This window comes from Carettochelys insculpta, chromosome 1 (assembly GCF_033958435.1).
Source record: "Carettochelys insculpta isolate YL-2023 chromosome 1, ASM3395843v1, whole genome shotgun sequence".
In the NCBI taxonomy this organism is placed as follows: Eukaryota; Metazoa; Chordata; order Testudines; family Carettochelyidae; genus Carettochelys; species Carettochelys insculpta.
In genome coordinates, this window is record NC_134137.1 from 1,222,089 (window position 1) to 1,236,145 (window position 14,057).

The following is a 14,057-nucleotide window of genomic DNA, read 5'->3' on the forward strand; positions in this document are numbered from 1 at the left end:
ACACACACACACACACTTACAGCCGGACATGCACGCGCGCACACACACACACAGCTGGGGACACACACACGGAACACCACACACAGCCGGACAGCCGGACGGACACCCACGCACACACAGACGCGCACACACACACAGCCAGACACAAAAACACACAGCCGGATGGACACACACACACACACTCACAGCCGGACATGCACGTGCACACACACACACAGCTGGGGACACACACGCACACAAACACACACACACACAGCCGGACGGACACACACACACAGAGCCAGACACAAACACACGCACACGCACACACACACACAGCCAGACATGCACGCACGCACACACACAGCCGGACACACACGCACACACACACGGCCGGGCAGACATGCACACACGCGCACACACACACACAAAAAGCCGGCCGGCTGGCCGGACACACACACACACGCAGACACAGACACACAGGCGGGGACACACACACACACACACACAGCCGGATGGACGCACGGACACACACACACACACAGCTGAACGCACGGACACACACAGCTGGACAGACAGACACACGGACACACACAGACAGACACACACACACAGGCGGACACAAACACACAGACACAAACAGGCACGCACGCACGCGCGCAAACACACAGCCGGACGGACACACACGCACACACAGACACACAGGCGGACACACACACGCACACCCGGACACACACACGGACGGATGGACACACACACGCAGACACAGACACTCAGGCGGACACACACACGCACGCATGCACACACACACAGCTGGACACACACACAGCTGGACACACACACACAGAGCCAGATGGATGGACCCACCCCCACACACGCACACAGACACACAGGCGGACATGCAGACACACAGGCAGAAACACACACACACAGAGATGCACAGATGTACACACAGACACACAGAGGTACGCACGCACATGCACACGCACACACAGAAAGACGCACACGCGCGCACACAAACACACACAGATGCACATGCACAGACATGCACGCGCGCACAGACAGATGCACACACGCATGTACACACGGACGTGCACACAGACAGATGCACACAGATGCGCGCACACGCACGAGCACATAGACACACGTGCGCAGGCACACGCAGACGCAGACGCTCAAACAGACGCGCGCAGACGCGCACAGACACACGCACAAACGCGCACACGCACACAGAGACGCGCACACAGACACACACACGCACGCGCGCGCGCACACTGACATACGCAGACGCGCACGCGCACGCACACACAGATGCACACACGTACGCGTTCACATGCGCGCGCGCGCACAGACAGACAGACGCGCCCAGGCGCACGCGCACAGCAGGACGGACCGAGCCCGCAGCGCTGGGGGGCGGGGCGCTCCCGGACTCCTGCGTCCCCCCGCCGGCCCCACGCGCCCGCCGCGGAGCTGCAGGAAACCGAGGCGCGGCTGAGGGGCCGCCACCCCTGCAGGAAGTCCCGCCCCCTCCCCGGGCTCACAGCGGCGGGGGCGTGCCCCGGCCCCGGCCTCGGCCAATCAGCAGCTGCTAGGGGGTTGAGGGGCGGGGCCGGGGGGGGCGGGGCCGGGCGTCGTCCGCGTCGAGAGGCGGCGGCAAGATGGCGGCGGCTGGAGCGGGGCCGGACCGGTGAGCGGGGGCGGGGGCGGGGGCGGGGGCGTGAGGGGCTGGGAGGAGCAGTGGGGGCTGGGTGCGGGTAGGTCTCTGGGCTGGGGGGCCGGGACGAGGGGGGCTGGGGCAGGACTCCAGAGCGCGCTGGGGGGCCGGGACGAGGGGGGTGGGGGGCTGGGGCAGGACTCCAGAGCGGGCTGGGGGGCCGGGACGAGGGGGGTGGGGGGCTGGGGCAGGACTCCAGAGCGCGCTGGGGGGCCGGGACGAGGGGGATGGGGCAGGACTCCAGAGCGGGCTGGGGGGCCGGGACGAGGGGGGTGGGGGGCTGGGGCAGGACTCCAGAGCGGGCTGGGGGGCCGGGACGAGGGGTGCTGGGTGGCTGGGGCAGGACTCCAGAGCGCGCTGGGGGGCCGGGACGAGGGGGGCTGGGGCAGGACTCCAGAGCGGGCTGGGGGGCCGGGACGAGGGGGGTGGGGGGCTGGGGCAGGACTCCAGAGCGCGCTGGGGGGCCGGGACGAGGGGTTCTGGGGGGCTGGGGCAGGACTCCAGAGCGCGCTGGGGGGCCGGGACGAGGGGTGCTGGAGGGCTGGGGCAGGACTCCAGAGCGGGCTGGGGGGCCGGGACGAGGGGTGCTGGGTGGCTGGGGCAGGACTCCAGAGCGCGCTGGGGGGCCGGGACGAGGGGGGCTGGGGCAGGACTCCAGAGCGCGCTGGGGGGCCGGGACGAGGGGGGTGGGGGGCTGGGGCAGGACTCCAGAGCGCGCTGGGGGGCCGGGACGAGGGGTGCTGGGGGGCTGGGGCAGGACTCCAGAGCGCGCTGGGGGGCCGGGACGAGGGGGGTGGGGGGCTGGGGCAGGACTCCAGAGCAGTGGGTGTGGCATTGGCAGAGGGCAGGGGGACACTGGGCAGGTGGGGTGGAGGGCAGGACTCCAGGGGGGAGTGCTGGTGGGGGGTCCACTGGGTGGCTGGGGTGAGGGCAGGACTCCAGAGCAGGAGGGTGCTGGGGGGGGGGCACTGGGCGGCTGGGTTGGGGGCAGCACTCCAGAGCAGGGGGGACGCTGGCGGGGGTGGGCGCTGGGCGGCTGGGGTGGGGAGCAGGACTCCAGAGCTGGGGGTGGTGCTGGCGGGGGTGGGCGCTGGGTGGCTGGGGTGGGGAGCAGGACTCCAGAGCTGGGGGTGGTGCTGGCGGGGGTGGGCGCTGGGCGGCTGGGGTGAGGGCAGGACTCCACAGCTGGGGGTGGGCGCTGGGCGGCTGGGGTGAGGGCAGGACTCCACAGCTGGGGGGGGGGGCGCTGGCGGGGGTGGGCGCTGGGCAGCTGGGGTGAGGGCAGGACTCCACAGCTGGGGGGGGGGCGCTGGCGGGGGTGGGCGCTGGGCAGCTGGGGTGAGGGCAGGACTCCATAGCTGGGGGGGGGCGCTGGCGGGGGTGGGCGTTGGGTGGCTGGGGTGAGGGCAGGACTCCATAGCTGGGGGTGGGGCGCTGGAGGGGGTGGGCGCTGGGCGGCTGGGGTGAGGGCAGGACTCCATAGCTGGGGGGAGGGCGCTGGCGGGGGTGGGCGTTGGGTGGCTGGGGTGGGGGCAGGACTCCAGAGCTGGGGGTGGTGCTGGCGGGGGTGGGCGCTGGGCAGCTGGGGTGGGGGCAGGACTCCATAGCTGGGGGGGGGGGGGCGCTGGAGGGGGTGGGCGCTGGGCGGCTGGGGTGAGGGCAGGACTCCACAGCTGGGGGTGGGCGCTGGGCGGCTGGGGTGAGGGCAGGACTCCACAGCCGGGGGGCTGGCAAAGAGCTGGGGGCGCGGGGGCAGACGTGGGTCTCTGCTCTTACACCAGCTCTGTTTTCCAGCCCTGGCCCTGCGAGCACATGAGCGCTGCCCATCTCGGCTGAAAGGTACCCGGGTGTGGGGGCGGGCACGGCTGGGAGGGGGCGAGAGCACTGGGCTCAAGGGTGGAGGTGTCACGGGCCCAGAAGAGCCCGTAGCAAGTCCCACATGGGGGACGTCGTGGGCAGTGCCCGGCGGGGGGGGTTGAGTTGGACACGGGGGATGTCGTGGGCGGTGCCCGGCGGGGGTTGAGTTGGACACGGGGGACGTCGTGGGCGGTGCCCGGCGGGGGGGGGGGGTTGAGTTGGACACGGCGGACGTCGTGGGCGGTGCCCGGGGGGGGGGGGGTTGAGTTGGACACGGGGGACGTCGTGGGCGGTGCCCGGCGGGGGGGGGTTGAGTTGGACACGGGGGACGTCGTGGGTGGTGCCCGGCGGGGTGGGGGGGGTGGGGTTGAGTTGGACACGGGGGACGTCGTGGGCGGTGCCCGGCGGGTGGGGGGGGTGGGGTTGTGTTGGACACGGGGGACGTCGTGGGCGGTGCCCGGCGGGGTGGGGGGGTTGAGTTGGACACGGGGGACGTCGTGGGCGGTGCCCGGCGGGTGGGGGTGTTTGAGTTGGACACGGGGGACGTCGTGGGCGGTGCCCGGCGGGGTGGGGGGGTTGAGTTGGACACGGGGGACGTCGTGGGCGGTGCCCGGCGGGGGGGGGGTTGAGCTGGACACGGGGGACGTCGTGGGCGGTGCCCGGCGGGTGGGGGTGTTTGAGTTGGACACGGGGGACGTCGTGGGCGGTGCCCGGCGGGGTGGGGGGGTTGAGTTGGACACGGGGGACGTCGTGGGCGGTGCCCGGCGGGGTGGGGGGGTTGAGCTGGACACGGGGGACGTCGTGGGCGGTGCCCGGCGGGTGGGGGTGTTTGAGTTGGACACGGGGGACGTCGTGGGCGGTGCCCGGCGGGGTGCGGGGGTTGAGTTGGACATGGGGGACGTCGTGGGCGGTGCTCGGCGGGGGGGGTGGGTTGAGTTGGACACGGGGGACATCGTGGGCGGTGCCCGGTGGGTGGGGGGGGGGGGGGGTTGAGTTGGACACGGGGGACGTCGTGGGCGGTGCCTCGTGGGCGGTGCCCGGCGGGGGGGGGGGGTTTGAGTTGGACACGGGGGACGTCGTGGGCGGTGCCCGGCGGGGGGGGGGGGGGTTGAGTTGGACACGGGGGACGTTGTGGGCGGTGCTTGGCGGGGGGGGGTTGAGTTGGACACGGGGGACGTCGTGGGCGGTGCCTGGCGGGGGGGGGTTGAGTTGGACACGGGGGACGCCGTGGGCGGTGCCCGGCGGGGGCGGGGGGGGTTGAGTTGGACACGGGGGACGTTGTGGGCGGTGCTTGGCGGGGGTGGGGTTGAGTTGGACAGGGGGGACGTTGTGGGCGGTGCCCGGCGGGGGCGGTGGGTTGAGTTGGACACGGGGGACGTCGTGGGCGGTGCCTGCAAGGTGGGTAGGGTTGAGTTGGACACGTGGGACGTCGTGGGCGGTGCTCGGCGGGTGGGGGGGGGTTGAGTTGGACACGGGGGACGTCGTGGGCGGTGCCCGGCGGGGGGGGTGTTTGAGTTGGACACGGGGGACGTCGTGGGCGGTGCCTGGCAGGTGGGTAGGGTTGAGTTGGACACGGGGGACGTCGTGGGCGGTGCCCGGCAGGGCGGTGGGTTGAGTTGGACACGGGGGACGTCGTGGGCGGTGCCCGGCAGGGGGGTGGGGTTGAGTTGGACACGGGGGACGTCGTGGGCGGTGCCCGGCGGGGGGGGGGGGGTTGAGTTGGACACGGGGGACGTCGTGGGCGGTGCCTGGCGGGGGGGGGTTGAGTTGGACACGGGGGACGCCGTGGGCGGTGCCCGGCGGGGGCGGGGGGGGTTGAGTTGGACACGGGGGACGTCGTGGGCGGTGCCTGGCAGGTGGGTAGGGTTGAGTTGGACACGTGGGACGTCGTGGGCGGTGCCCGGCGGGGGCGGGGGGGGGTTGAGTTGGACACGGGGGACGTCGTGGGCGGTGCCCGGCATGGGAGGGGAGCGGCATTGAGTTGGACACGGGGGACGTCGTGGGCAGTGCCCGGCGGGTGGGGGGAGCGGCATTGAGTTGGACATGGGGGGCGTCGTGGGCAGTGCGCAGGGTTGCGGCTCTCGTGGGCCAGCGGGCGACACGGGCCTCGGGGGCGCCTGTGCTGGGGCAGGGGGCGCTGCTGCAGTGGGCGTGCTCGGCACGGCCGACGGGCACCCCGCAGACGGGAGCTCCTGGTACTGGCGCTCTGCTGGTGGGCCGGGCGGCGTTGGCGTCTATGCTGGCGGCCGTGCAGGCCTGCTGCGTGTGGGGAGCGCTGGCGGGAGAGGTCGGTGGGGGCCTCAGCTCTGGGGGTGGCCACTTGTGCGGTGGGCTCTCTGGGGTTGTGTGTAGGGACGGTGGGGCACCCTGGGGGCTGCCGAAGGGTTGAGCTGCACTTCGTTACGCAGCGTTTGGGGCCCTGCCGTGCCCTGCCTGTCCCGCTTTTCCCCTGGGTGCTGGGGTGGGCGGCCTGTGCCAGGGTTATTTCTGGTTGGCTGCTGGCAGTGGTTGACTCAAAGCTTGGGAGGGGTCCCCTGCTCTCCCACCCATCGGGCTGTGCGCCCCCTGCCCTGCCCCGCCCCGCCCCATGCACCCCGTGTGTGTGTGTGAGACACACCTCCCCCTTCCCCCTCTGGGCCTGTACCCAAAGCCAGTCACCCCTCAGCTTCACTCTTTGTGTGTGTGTGTGTGTGTGTGTGTGTGAGAGAGAGAGAGAGAGAGAGACACTTCCCTCTTACCCCTCTGGGCCTGTACCCAAAGCCAGTCACCCCACCAGCTCCACCCTGTGTGTGTGTGTGTGTGTGAGAGACAGACTGACCAACCGACCGACTTCCTCTCTCTCTGGGCCTTCACCCAAAGCCAGTCGCTGATGCAAGGGGTGAGGGGGACCTTGCTGGCATCAGATGTCAGCTACCTACTGTGCCAACCCAGGGGTCTGGGTCTGGGCCTGGGCCACCTGAGACTCCTCAGCACCAGCCGGCTGGGCAGCTCCCCTGGGGCTGGGCCACCTGCGAGTACTCGGCACCAGCCGGCTGTGACCGGGCCGTGGGGCTGGGCCGCTTCCCTGGGGCTGGGCCACCTGCGAGTACTCGGCACCAGCTGGCTGTGACCGGGCCGTGGGACTGGGCAGCTGAAGGTGGTGGCACCAGGCTGGCTGTGTGGTGAGCTACAGTTGGTTTAAGGACCTTGCCCAGGGTCCGAGGCCTGGAACTGGCAGCCTGCCTGAGAGAGTGGCACTGCCTGCTGGCTGCGGTGCGTGGGGGGCCCCTGCGACTCCCCCCTGCGTGCTGAGGCTCGAGCCTGTCGGCAGTGGTATGCAGGGGCTGGGCTTCCTCACACCTGCCGGGCTGCTGGGCACCTGCTTTTCATCCCCTGGACCTGGCTGTCATGGGCCAGAGCCTCACCAGTGATGCCAGCATCCCAGTCGGTCCCTGCGGCCTGGGCTGCTTGGTCCTGGGACTGCCCGGATGCGGCCGGCCTGCCCGGGAGCTGTGCGCGAGTGTTCCAACGCTTGTGACTCACACCCGGCCTCGCTCCTTCTGCAGCCCGTGGCCGTCAGCCGGGGAGGGACTGGCCAGCGTGGTCTTTCAGATGAGGTCCGAGGTGTGAACTGGCCTGGGCGTGGGACAGCAAGAACCTGCTTGGACTTGGTGAGCCTGGCTCCAGAACCGCTCCCCTGTGCTGTGTGAGGAGGGCGCTGGGTGTGGCTGGGGCAGGGGGCGTGTGTGATGGGGTTCAGGGGTCCCCCTGCACTGCACCCCATCCACAGGCAGGAGTGACTCTCACTCAGCAGGTACAACAGGAGGTTTATTAGGCGACAGGTGCCCAGTTTCTCACAGAAGCGACAGTACAGCAGTCAGAGACAGTCATTCCAACCCGTCCTGGGGAGAGGAACCCTAGGGGTGCCCCTCTGGGGTGTAGCTTCCCCCTCCTCAGGCTGGCTGCCTTCCAGCTCTCCCTTTTCCTAGCCTCTAACTGCCGTCCCCGATTCAAAACCCAGCTCAGCTCCTCCCTCCTCTGTGCTCAGGCAGAGGTGTCACCTGCCAGTTGTAGCCCCAGGGTCATCCTTAGCCACTGGGAGCTGCTCTGCTTGTCTCCCACATCCAGCCTGACTCACGCATGTACCCGCCCCACTCCATCACATCTCTCCCTCCTTCCAGACCGAACTGAGCGGGGTCACTTAGCCAGTGACCTGGGGAAGTTCGGGGCCCTCCCTGCGTGACAGGGCATCGGCTATGGTGTTGTTGTTCCCCTTGACGTGGACCACCTCCATGTCGTAGTCCTGCAGGAGCAGACTCCACCGCAGGAGCTTGGCCTTGGCTCCTTTCATGTTATGCAGCCAGGTCAGGGGTGAGTGATCGGTGTACATGGTGAAACGCCGTCCAAACAGGTACGGCTGCAGGTTCCCCAGCGCCCACACCATGGCCAGACATTCCTTCTCTATGGCTGCGTAGTTCTGCTCCCGGGGCAGCAGCTTCTTACTCAGGTACACGATGGGGTGTTTCTCCCCTTTGTCATTCACCTGCATTAGCAGCGCCCCCAGCCCCACGTCTGAGGCATCGGTGAACACCAGGAAGGGTTTGTTGAAGTCTGGATTTGCCAGCACTGGGGCCCTGACCAGAGCCTCCTTCAGCGCGCAGAGGGCCTCCTGGCACTGCTCGGTCCAGACCACCTTGTCAGGCTTTCCCTTTTTACACAGCTCCATGAGGGGGGCTGTGATGGAGCTAAAGTGGGGCACAAACCTCCGGTAGTACCCCGCCATCCCAATGAAGGCCTGGACCTGCTTCTTAGTCTGGGGTGTTGGCCAATCTCTGACAGCCTCCACTTTAGCCGGCTCTGGCTTTACGCAGCCGCTGCCCACCGTGTGGCCCAGGTAGGTCACCTCAGCCATCCCCACCTTGCACTTCCCTGCCTTGATAGTCAGCCCGGCCTTCTGGAGTCGGTCCAGCACCTGCTTGAGTTGGGACACATGGTCCTCCCACGTCTGGCTGAAGATGCAAATGTCGTCCATGTAAGCCAGGGCAAAGCTCTCCATCCCTTTCAGTAGCTGGTCCACCAGATGCTGGAAGGTAGCGGGTGCCCCCTTGAGGCCAAAGGGCAGGACCAGGAACTCGTAGAGCCCCACAGGAGTGATGAAAGCCGACTTGAGTCGGGCATCTTGGTCTAACGGCACTTGCCAGTACCCCTTGGTGAGGTCTATGATGGTGAGGTAACGGGCTCCCCCCAGCTTGTCTAAAAGGTCATCAGGCCTGGGCATGGGGTGGGCGTCCGATACAGTGATGGCGTTAAGCTTGCGATAGTCCACACAAAACCGAACAGACCCATCTTTTTTAGGGACTAACACCACGGGAGAGGCCCAGGGGCTGGAGGAGGGTTGGATCACCCCCAGAGCCAGCATGTCTTCAACCTCCCGCTCTATGTCCTGAGCTGTCGTCCCTGTGGCTCTGAATGGCACACACTTGATAGGGGCGTCGGTGCCTGTCTCTGTTCGGTGGACAGCTAGGTCAGTGCGTCCGGTTCTGTCCGAGAACAGCTGTTGGTGTGAATGCAGCACCTCCTTGATCTCCATCTGCTGGGCAGGGGTCAGCTGGTCTGAGAGGGGAATAGACTCCAGCAAGGAGCCGGCTCCAGTCCTTGTGAGCAAATCCACCAAGGGATCATCCCCCTGCCCCTCCCAGTGCCTGCACACGGCCAGCACCAAGTTCTCTCTGTCCCAGTAAGGTTTCATCATGTTCACATGATAGACCCGGTGGCTGTGGGCCCGGTTCGACAGTTCCACCACGTAGTTCACCTCATTCAGCTGTTTGACGACCTTGAAGGGCCCATCCCAGGCCGCTTGCAGCTTGTTCCGCCGCACAGGTACAAGGACCATCGCTGGGTCCCCGGTGGCATAGGCTCAGGCCCTGGCGTTACGGTCATACCAGACCTTTTGCTTCCTTTGGGACATGGAGAGGTTCTCCCTGGGCAGGCCCATGAGCTCGGTGAGTTTTTCCCGGAAGGTCAGTACATACTGTACCACTGACACCCCTTCAGGAGAGGCCGTCCCCTCCCACTCTTCTCTGAGCAAGTCCAAGGGTCCCTGTACCCTCCTTCCATACAGCAGCTCAAATGGGGAGAACCCCATGGATTCCTGGGGCACCTCCCTGTATGCAAACAGCAGGTGGGATAAGTACTTGTCCCAGTCATGGGGGTATTGATTCATGAAGGTTCTCAGCATCTGCTTCAGAGTCCCACTGAACCTCTCCACCAGCCCATTGGTTACCTTCCAGCCTAGGTTATAGCTTCAGGGTCATTCTTACCCACCGGGAGCTGCTCTGCTTGTCTCACATGCATCCAACCTGAGTCTCATGCATGCACTCCCCTGCACTCCATGACAGCGTGTGAGGGAACTGCTGTGCGCCGTGCGAGGGGTCGGTGAGCCTGGTTCCAGAAGCGTGTGGGGTGGTGGAACTAGCGGGGCTGGAGCGTGCGAGGGAACTGCTGGTGTTTCTTCTCCATCGCTCGTGGCTACAGCCCCGCTGTGTCACTGGTTTGGTGCCCTGCAGCAGAGAAGCCCCAGCCTTGGGCTGTGCGTAGCCCTGTCTTGAACTACTGGCCCGTGCCGTGCCGCTCTGGCTGTCGCAGTGCTGCTGTGTTCCTCCCCAGAGGCTGCTGCACTGCAGGGGTGGTTCTCATCCATGGCCCTGCCCTCCTGCCCCCGGGCGGTGGCTTGGCCGGGGGCGAGCCAGGACTGTAAGCTCGGCAGCGTGGGGGAAGTTCTCTTCCGCTCAGGGTTGGGGCACACGGGACAGGCCCTGGGTGTGGGCGGCTGGGTTTTCCCTCCCACACCTGAACGCCAGCTCATCCGTGCTGCTTTGTCCCTGTGCGGCTCTGACGCCCCCTTCCAGAGGCGAGGCCCATCTCTGCCTTTCCCGGTGGCGGCCCTGCACCCAGTTCCTCGCTCCCCCCGGTAGGCTGGAGGGGTCGGGAATGGCTGGGCACCAGCCTGGGGCTCAGGAGCCCTCGGCGTGTGGGGTACGTCCCCATGGCCTCAGCTTCCTCACTCTCTCTCCGAGGTGCTGGGCATCTGGGCTCCCTCGCAGGCCCTGGGCTGGGCTCGCTCGCTGGGGTTGGGGCTGGGACATCCAGGCCGGGTTCGCAGCAACCTCTGCGCGCTGGCTGGGCCCTGCACTGCTCCAGCCTTCCCTGCCACTCCTTGCACTTTGCCCCTGCTGGGGTGGGGCAGGAGATCTGCCGCCGCCTGGCCTGGGCAGCCAGGGACCTGATGGTGCTCTCTGCCTGCAGCGCGCTGCCGTCCTGGCTGCAGCATGGGGCGTGGGGCCTGTTCTCACCCGTCCAGCTCTGCCCAGCGGCCGTCGGCCCAGGCCGTGGAGCGCCAAGGGGCTGCCCTTGCCCTGTAGCCCCCCCGGCTGGTCTGGAGCTGCGCCTCTGCGGATGGAGAGGATGAGCTGGCTCAGCAAGCTGCACCCGCGGGCAGCAGGACACAGGGCCAGCCGCAGCGCCAGCCTGCAGAGCCCCGTGGCTGCCGACCCCGAGACCTGCCTCATGGTCTTCAGGAACCACTGGTGCCAGGTGTGGCTGGGCAGGGGGAGAACCGGGCCTGTGGCTTGGGGCTGGGGGAGGGAAGTGGGGCCCGCACTTGGGCAGGGGAGAGATCCCCTTTCCACTTGGTGCCCCATCCCGGGACCTGCTCTGCTTTGCCATGGGGCTCTGGGTCTGACGCTGCCCTGGGCAAATGGGTCTTTTCTGCCCCGAGGGGAAACCGAGGTGCTCCCAGGCTGTCCGCTTTGTGCGGGAGGGCCCTCAGCCTCCCCCAGCAGCTCAGGGCCTGCTGCTCCCCCCGCAGGTGCTGAGGATCCTGGAGAAGCGGGGCCCCTTGCCGGGCCCGTGCGCTGCTGACGACCTGAGTGCCGTGCGCAATCACACCTACCAGATGGTGACGCTGCTGGCGGAGGAGCGGCCGCGGGCCGGTGTGGCGCCTGGGCCCATCCTGGAGCTGGTGGTGGCGGAGAACCTCCTGGAGCGGCTGCTGCACTGGCACCTGCAGCGCAACTTCGCCGAGGAGCAGCGGGGGGAGCAGCTCAAGCTCTACGAGATGCTGGTCAGCCAGAGCCAGCAGCCGCTGCTGCGCCACCGGGCCGTGCGGGAGCCGCTGCTGCAGCTGCTGAGCCGGTGCGCCGAGCCGGCCTCGCCCGCGCTGCAGGGCAGCCTGGTGCTGCTGCTCAACCAGCTGTGCGGCTGCCTGGCCAAGGAGCCGGCCCTGCTGGAGCAGTTCTTCCACCGGCCCCCCGCCGCCGCCTCCACAGGGGCCCCCAGCCTGCCCCTCTTCTCCCTGCTCGTCCCCTTCCTGCACCACGAGGGGCCCACGGGCCAGCAGGCCCGCGACGCGCTGCTGCTGCTCATGGCCATGTCTGCCACCCACCCCCGCGTGGCCACCTATGTCGCCGAGCACTCCTACTTCTGCCCGGTAAGGGCCCTGCCCGCCCCCACGGGTACCCCCGCCCGTCTCGCTGACCACGCCTACTGCCTGGGACGGGCCCCGCCCCCACGGGTACCCCCGCCCGCCTTGTCGACCACACCTGCTTGTGCCTGGGAATGGTCCTGGGTATCCCCCCTCCACTCCCGCCCGCCTCGTCGACCACGCCTACTTGTGCTCCTGCTGGCCTGGGTCCCCGCCCGCGGTGCTCCCCCGCCACTTCAGCTGGGGAGGAGCTGTCAGAGCAAGGCCTTGCCGGTGGGTGGCTCGTGGGCGCTTGGCTAGGGCCATGGGGGAGCAGGTATTGAGCCAGGCTGGGGCAGTTTCCTTGGGCCCTCCGCCCTGGGCGGTCCCAGCCTCTGCTGCCCAGGGCCTGCAGTGCGGAGCAGGGCAGGGCAGGTGGGGCCTCGGCCTGGGTGTTGGCACCCCTTGCCCCCAAGCTCTGCCCCCCTGCTGCAGGGTGTGCAGAGCTGGGCCCAGCTGGCAGCGGGTGGGGACTCGAGCTGGGGCAGTGCCCAGTGGCTCTGTGGGGCAGGCCTGGCACTGAGCACCCCCCGACCATCGGCCTTTCGCTCTCCTGTGCCCCAGGTGCTCGCCACGGGCCTCAGCGCCCTCTACTCCTCTCTGCCCCGCAAGATCGAGGTGCGGGCGGACGACTGGCACTGCCTGCGCCGGGAGGACTGGATTGGCGTGCCCGCCCTCGTCCTGTTCATGAACTCGCTGGACTTCTGCAATGCAGTCATCCAGGTGGGCGCCCGCCCCGGGGGCCGAGTGGCACTGTGCCTGCCCTGAGAGCCCCGCTCTGCCCGCCTGCCGCTGGTTGGCACCATTGTGGCCAAAAAGTGTGCGTGTGTGTGTGTGTGAGAGAGGGAGAGTGTGCGCCTGCATGGGCGTGTGAGTGCATGTGTGGGTGTGTGCAAACGTGTGTGAGTGAATGTGCGCGTGTGAGGGAGAGTGAGTGCATGGGTGTGCACGAGTGTGTGAATGTGTGTGCAAGAGAGAGTGTGCACGTGTGAGTGTATGTGCATGAGTGAGCCTGTGCATGTGTGAGAGAGAGTCAGAGATTGTGCCCTGCCCCCAGCTGCAGGGGCCGGGACTCCCAGCCGGGGGAAACAGGAGGGTCGGCAGGCGACAGGGCACAGCGTGGTACAGACTGGCCAGCCCAGGAGCCAGACGGCGTCAGTGCCATCCATCCTGGGCGAGGGGCCCTGAGGGGAGCCCAAGCCGGGCCCTGGCGCCCCAGTGCCCCGGCCCAGCCTGACTTACCCCCCAGCTGCTGTCCTGCTTCCCGGCAAAGGGCGTCTTCACCTGCGCGCAAGCTCGGCTTAGGAGGTTCATTGGCCACTGGGTACGTGTGAGAGACTTTCACCCCAAAACGGCCAGCGCTGGCCAGGGGTTGGGGCCGTGCCCAGGGAAACTGAGACACACAGCTGGGGTTACCACTGGGCAGTGGAACTTCGCGTCAGAGGTGAATGAAATCCTCCTGCGGCACCCGCAGCACCTCTCGAGCACAGAGCAGAGCCAGCGGCCCAGCAGCTGGCTGAGCTCCCCTCTCTACTCCGCAGGTCGCCCACCCGCTGGTGCAGAAGCAGCTGGTAGATTATGTCCACAACGGCTTCCTGGTGCCCGTCATGGGCCCGGCCCTGCACAAGGTAGAACCAGCGACATGCCCAGAGGGGGCTGCCCTCCTGCCAGCTGAGCTCTGGAGGCGGCTGGCCCCTGCAGCATGGGGGCTGGGGGTTCACGGGCGGCGGAGCCCCGTAGGGAGGGGAACCCAGGTGGCGGAGCCCTGTGGGTAGAGGGACCCAGGTGGTGGAGCCCCGTGGGGAGGGCCGGGTTCCCGTGGGTAGGGGGGGACCCGGGCGGCGGAGCCCCGCGGGGAGGGCCGGGTTCCCGTGGGTAGGGGGGGACCCGGGCGGCGGAGCCCCGCGGGGAGGGCCGGGTTCCCGTGGGTAGAGGGGGACCCGGGCGGCGGAGCCCCGCGGGGAGGGCCGGGTTCCCGTGGGTAGAGGGGGACCCGGGCGGCGGAGC

At 68.3% G+C, this 14,057-nt stretch overlaps 1 protein-coding gene across 5 annotated transcripts in view; it reads left to right on the top strand.

Annotated features, from left to right (window-relative positions):
* Nucleotides 1-1,358: 1,358 nt before the first annotated feature.
* FHIP1B (FHF complex subunit HOOK interacting protein 1B) overlaps nucleotides 1,359-14,057 on the top strand; it is a 28,505-nt gene continuing 15,806 nt past the window's right edge. Inside the window, exons 1-7 of one of the 5 annotated variants that reach the window (XM_075011593.1) lie at nucleotides 1,359-1,666; nucleotides 3,488-3,532; nucleotides 7,096-7,200; nucleotides 10,835-11,122; nucleotides 11,397-12,017; nucleotides 12,615-12,773; nucleotides 13,592-13,678. In XM_075011593.1, coding sequence (XP_074867694.1) covers nucleotides 10,985-11,122; nucleotides 11,397-12,017; nucleotides 12,615-12,773; nucleotides 13,592-13,678 — 1,005 coding nt within the window. In that variant the 5' untranslated portion in view covers nucleotides 1,359-1,666; nucleotides 3,488-3,532; nucleotides 7,096-7,200; nucleotides 10,835-10,984. Of the gene's footprint in view, nucleotides 1,667-3,487; nucleotides 3,533-7,095; nucleotides 7,201-7,743; nucleotides 7,901-10,834; nucleotides 11,123-11,396; nucleotides 12,018-12,614; nucleotides 12,774-13,591; nucleotides 13,679-14,057 lie in introns of those variants that run through there. The other 4 variants (XM_075011835.1, XM_075011674.1, XM_075011927.1 and 1 more) reach the window with 4 other exon arrangements.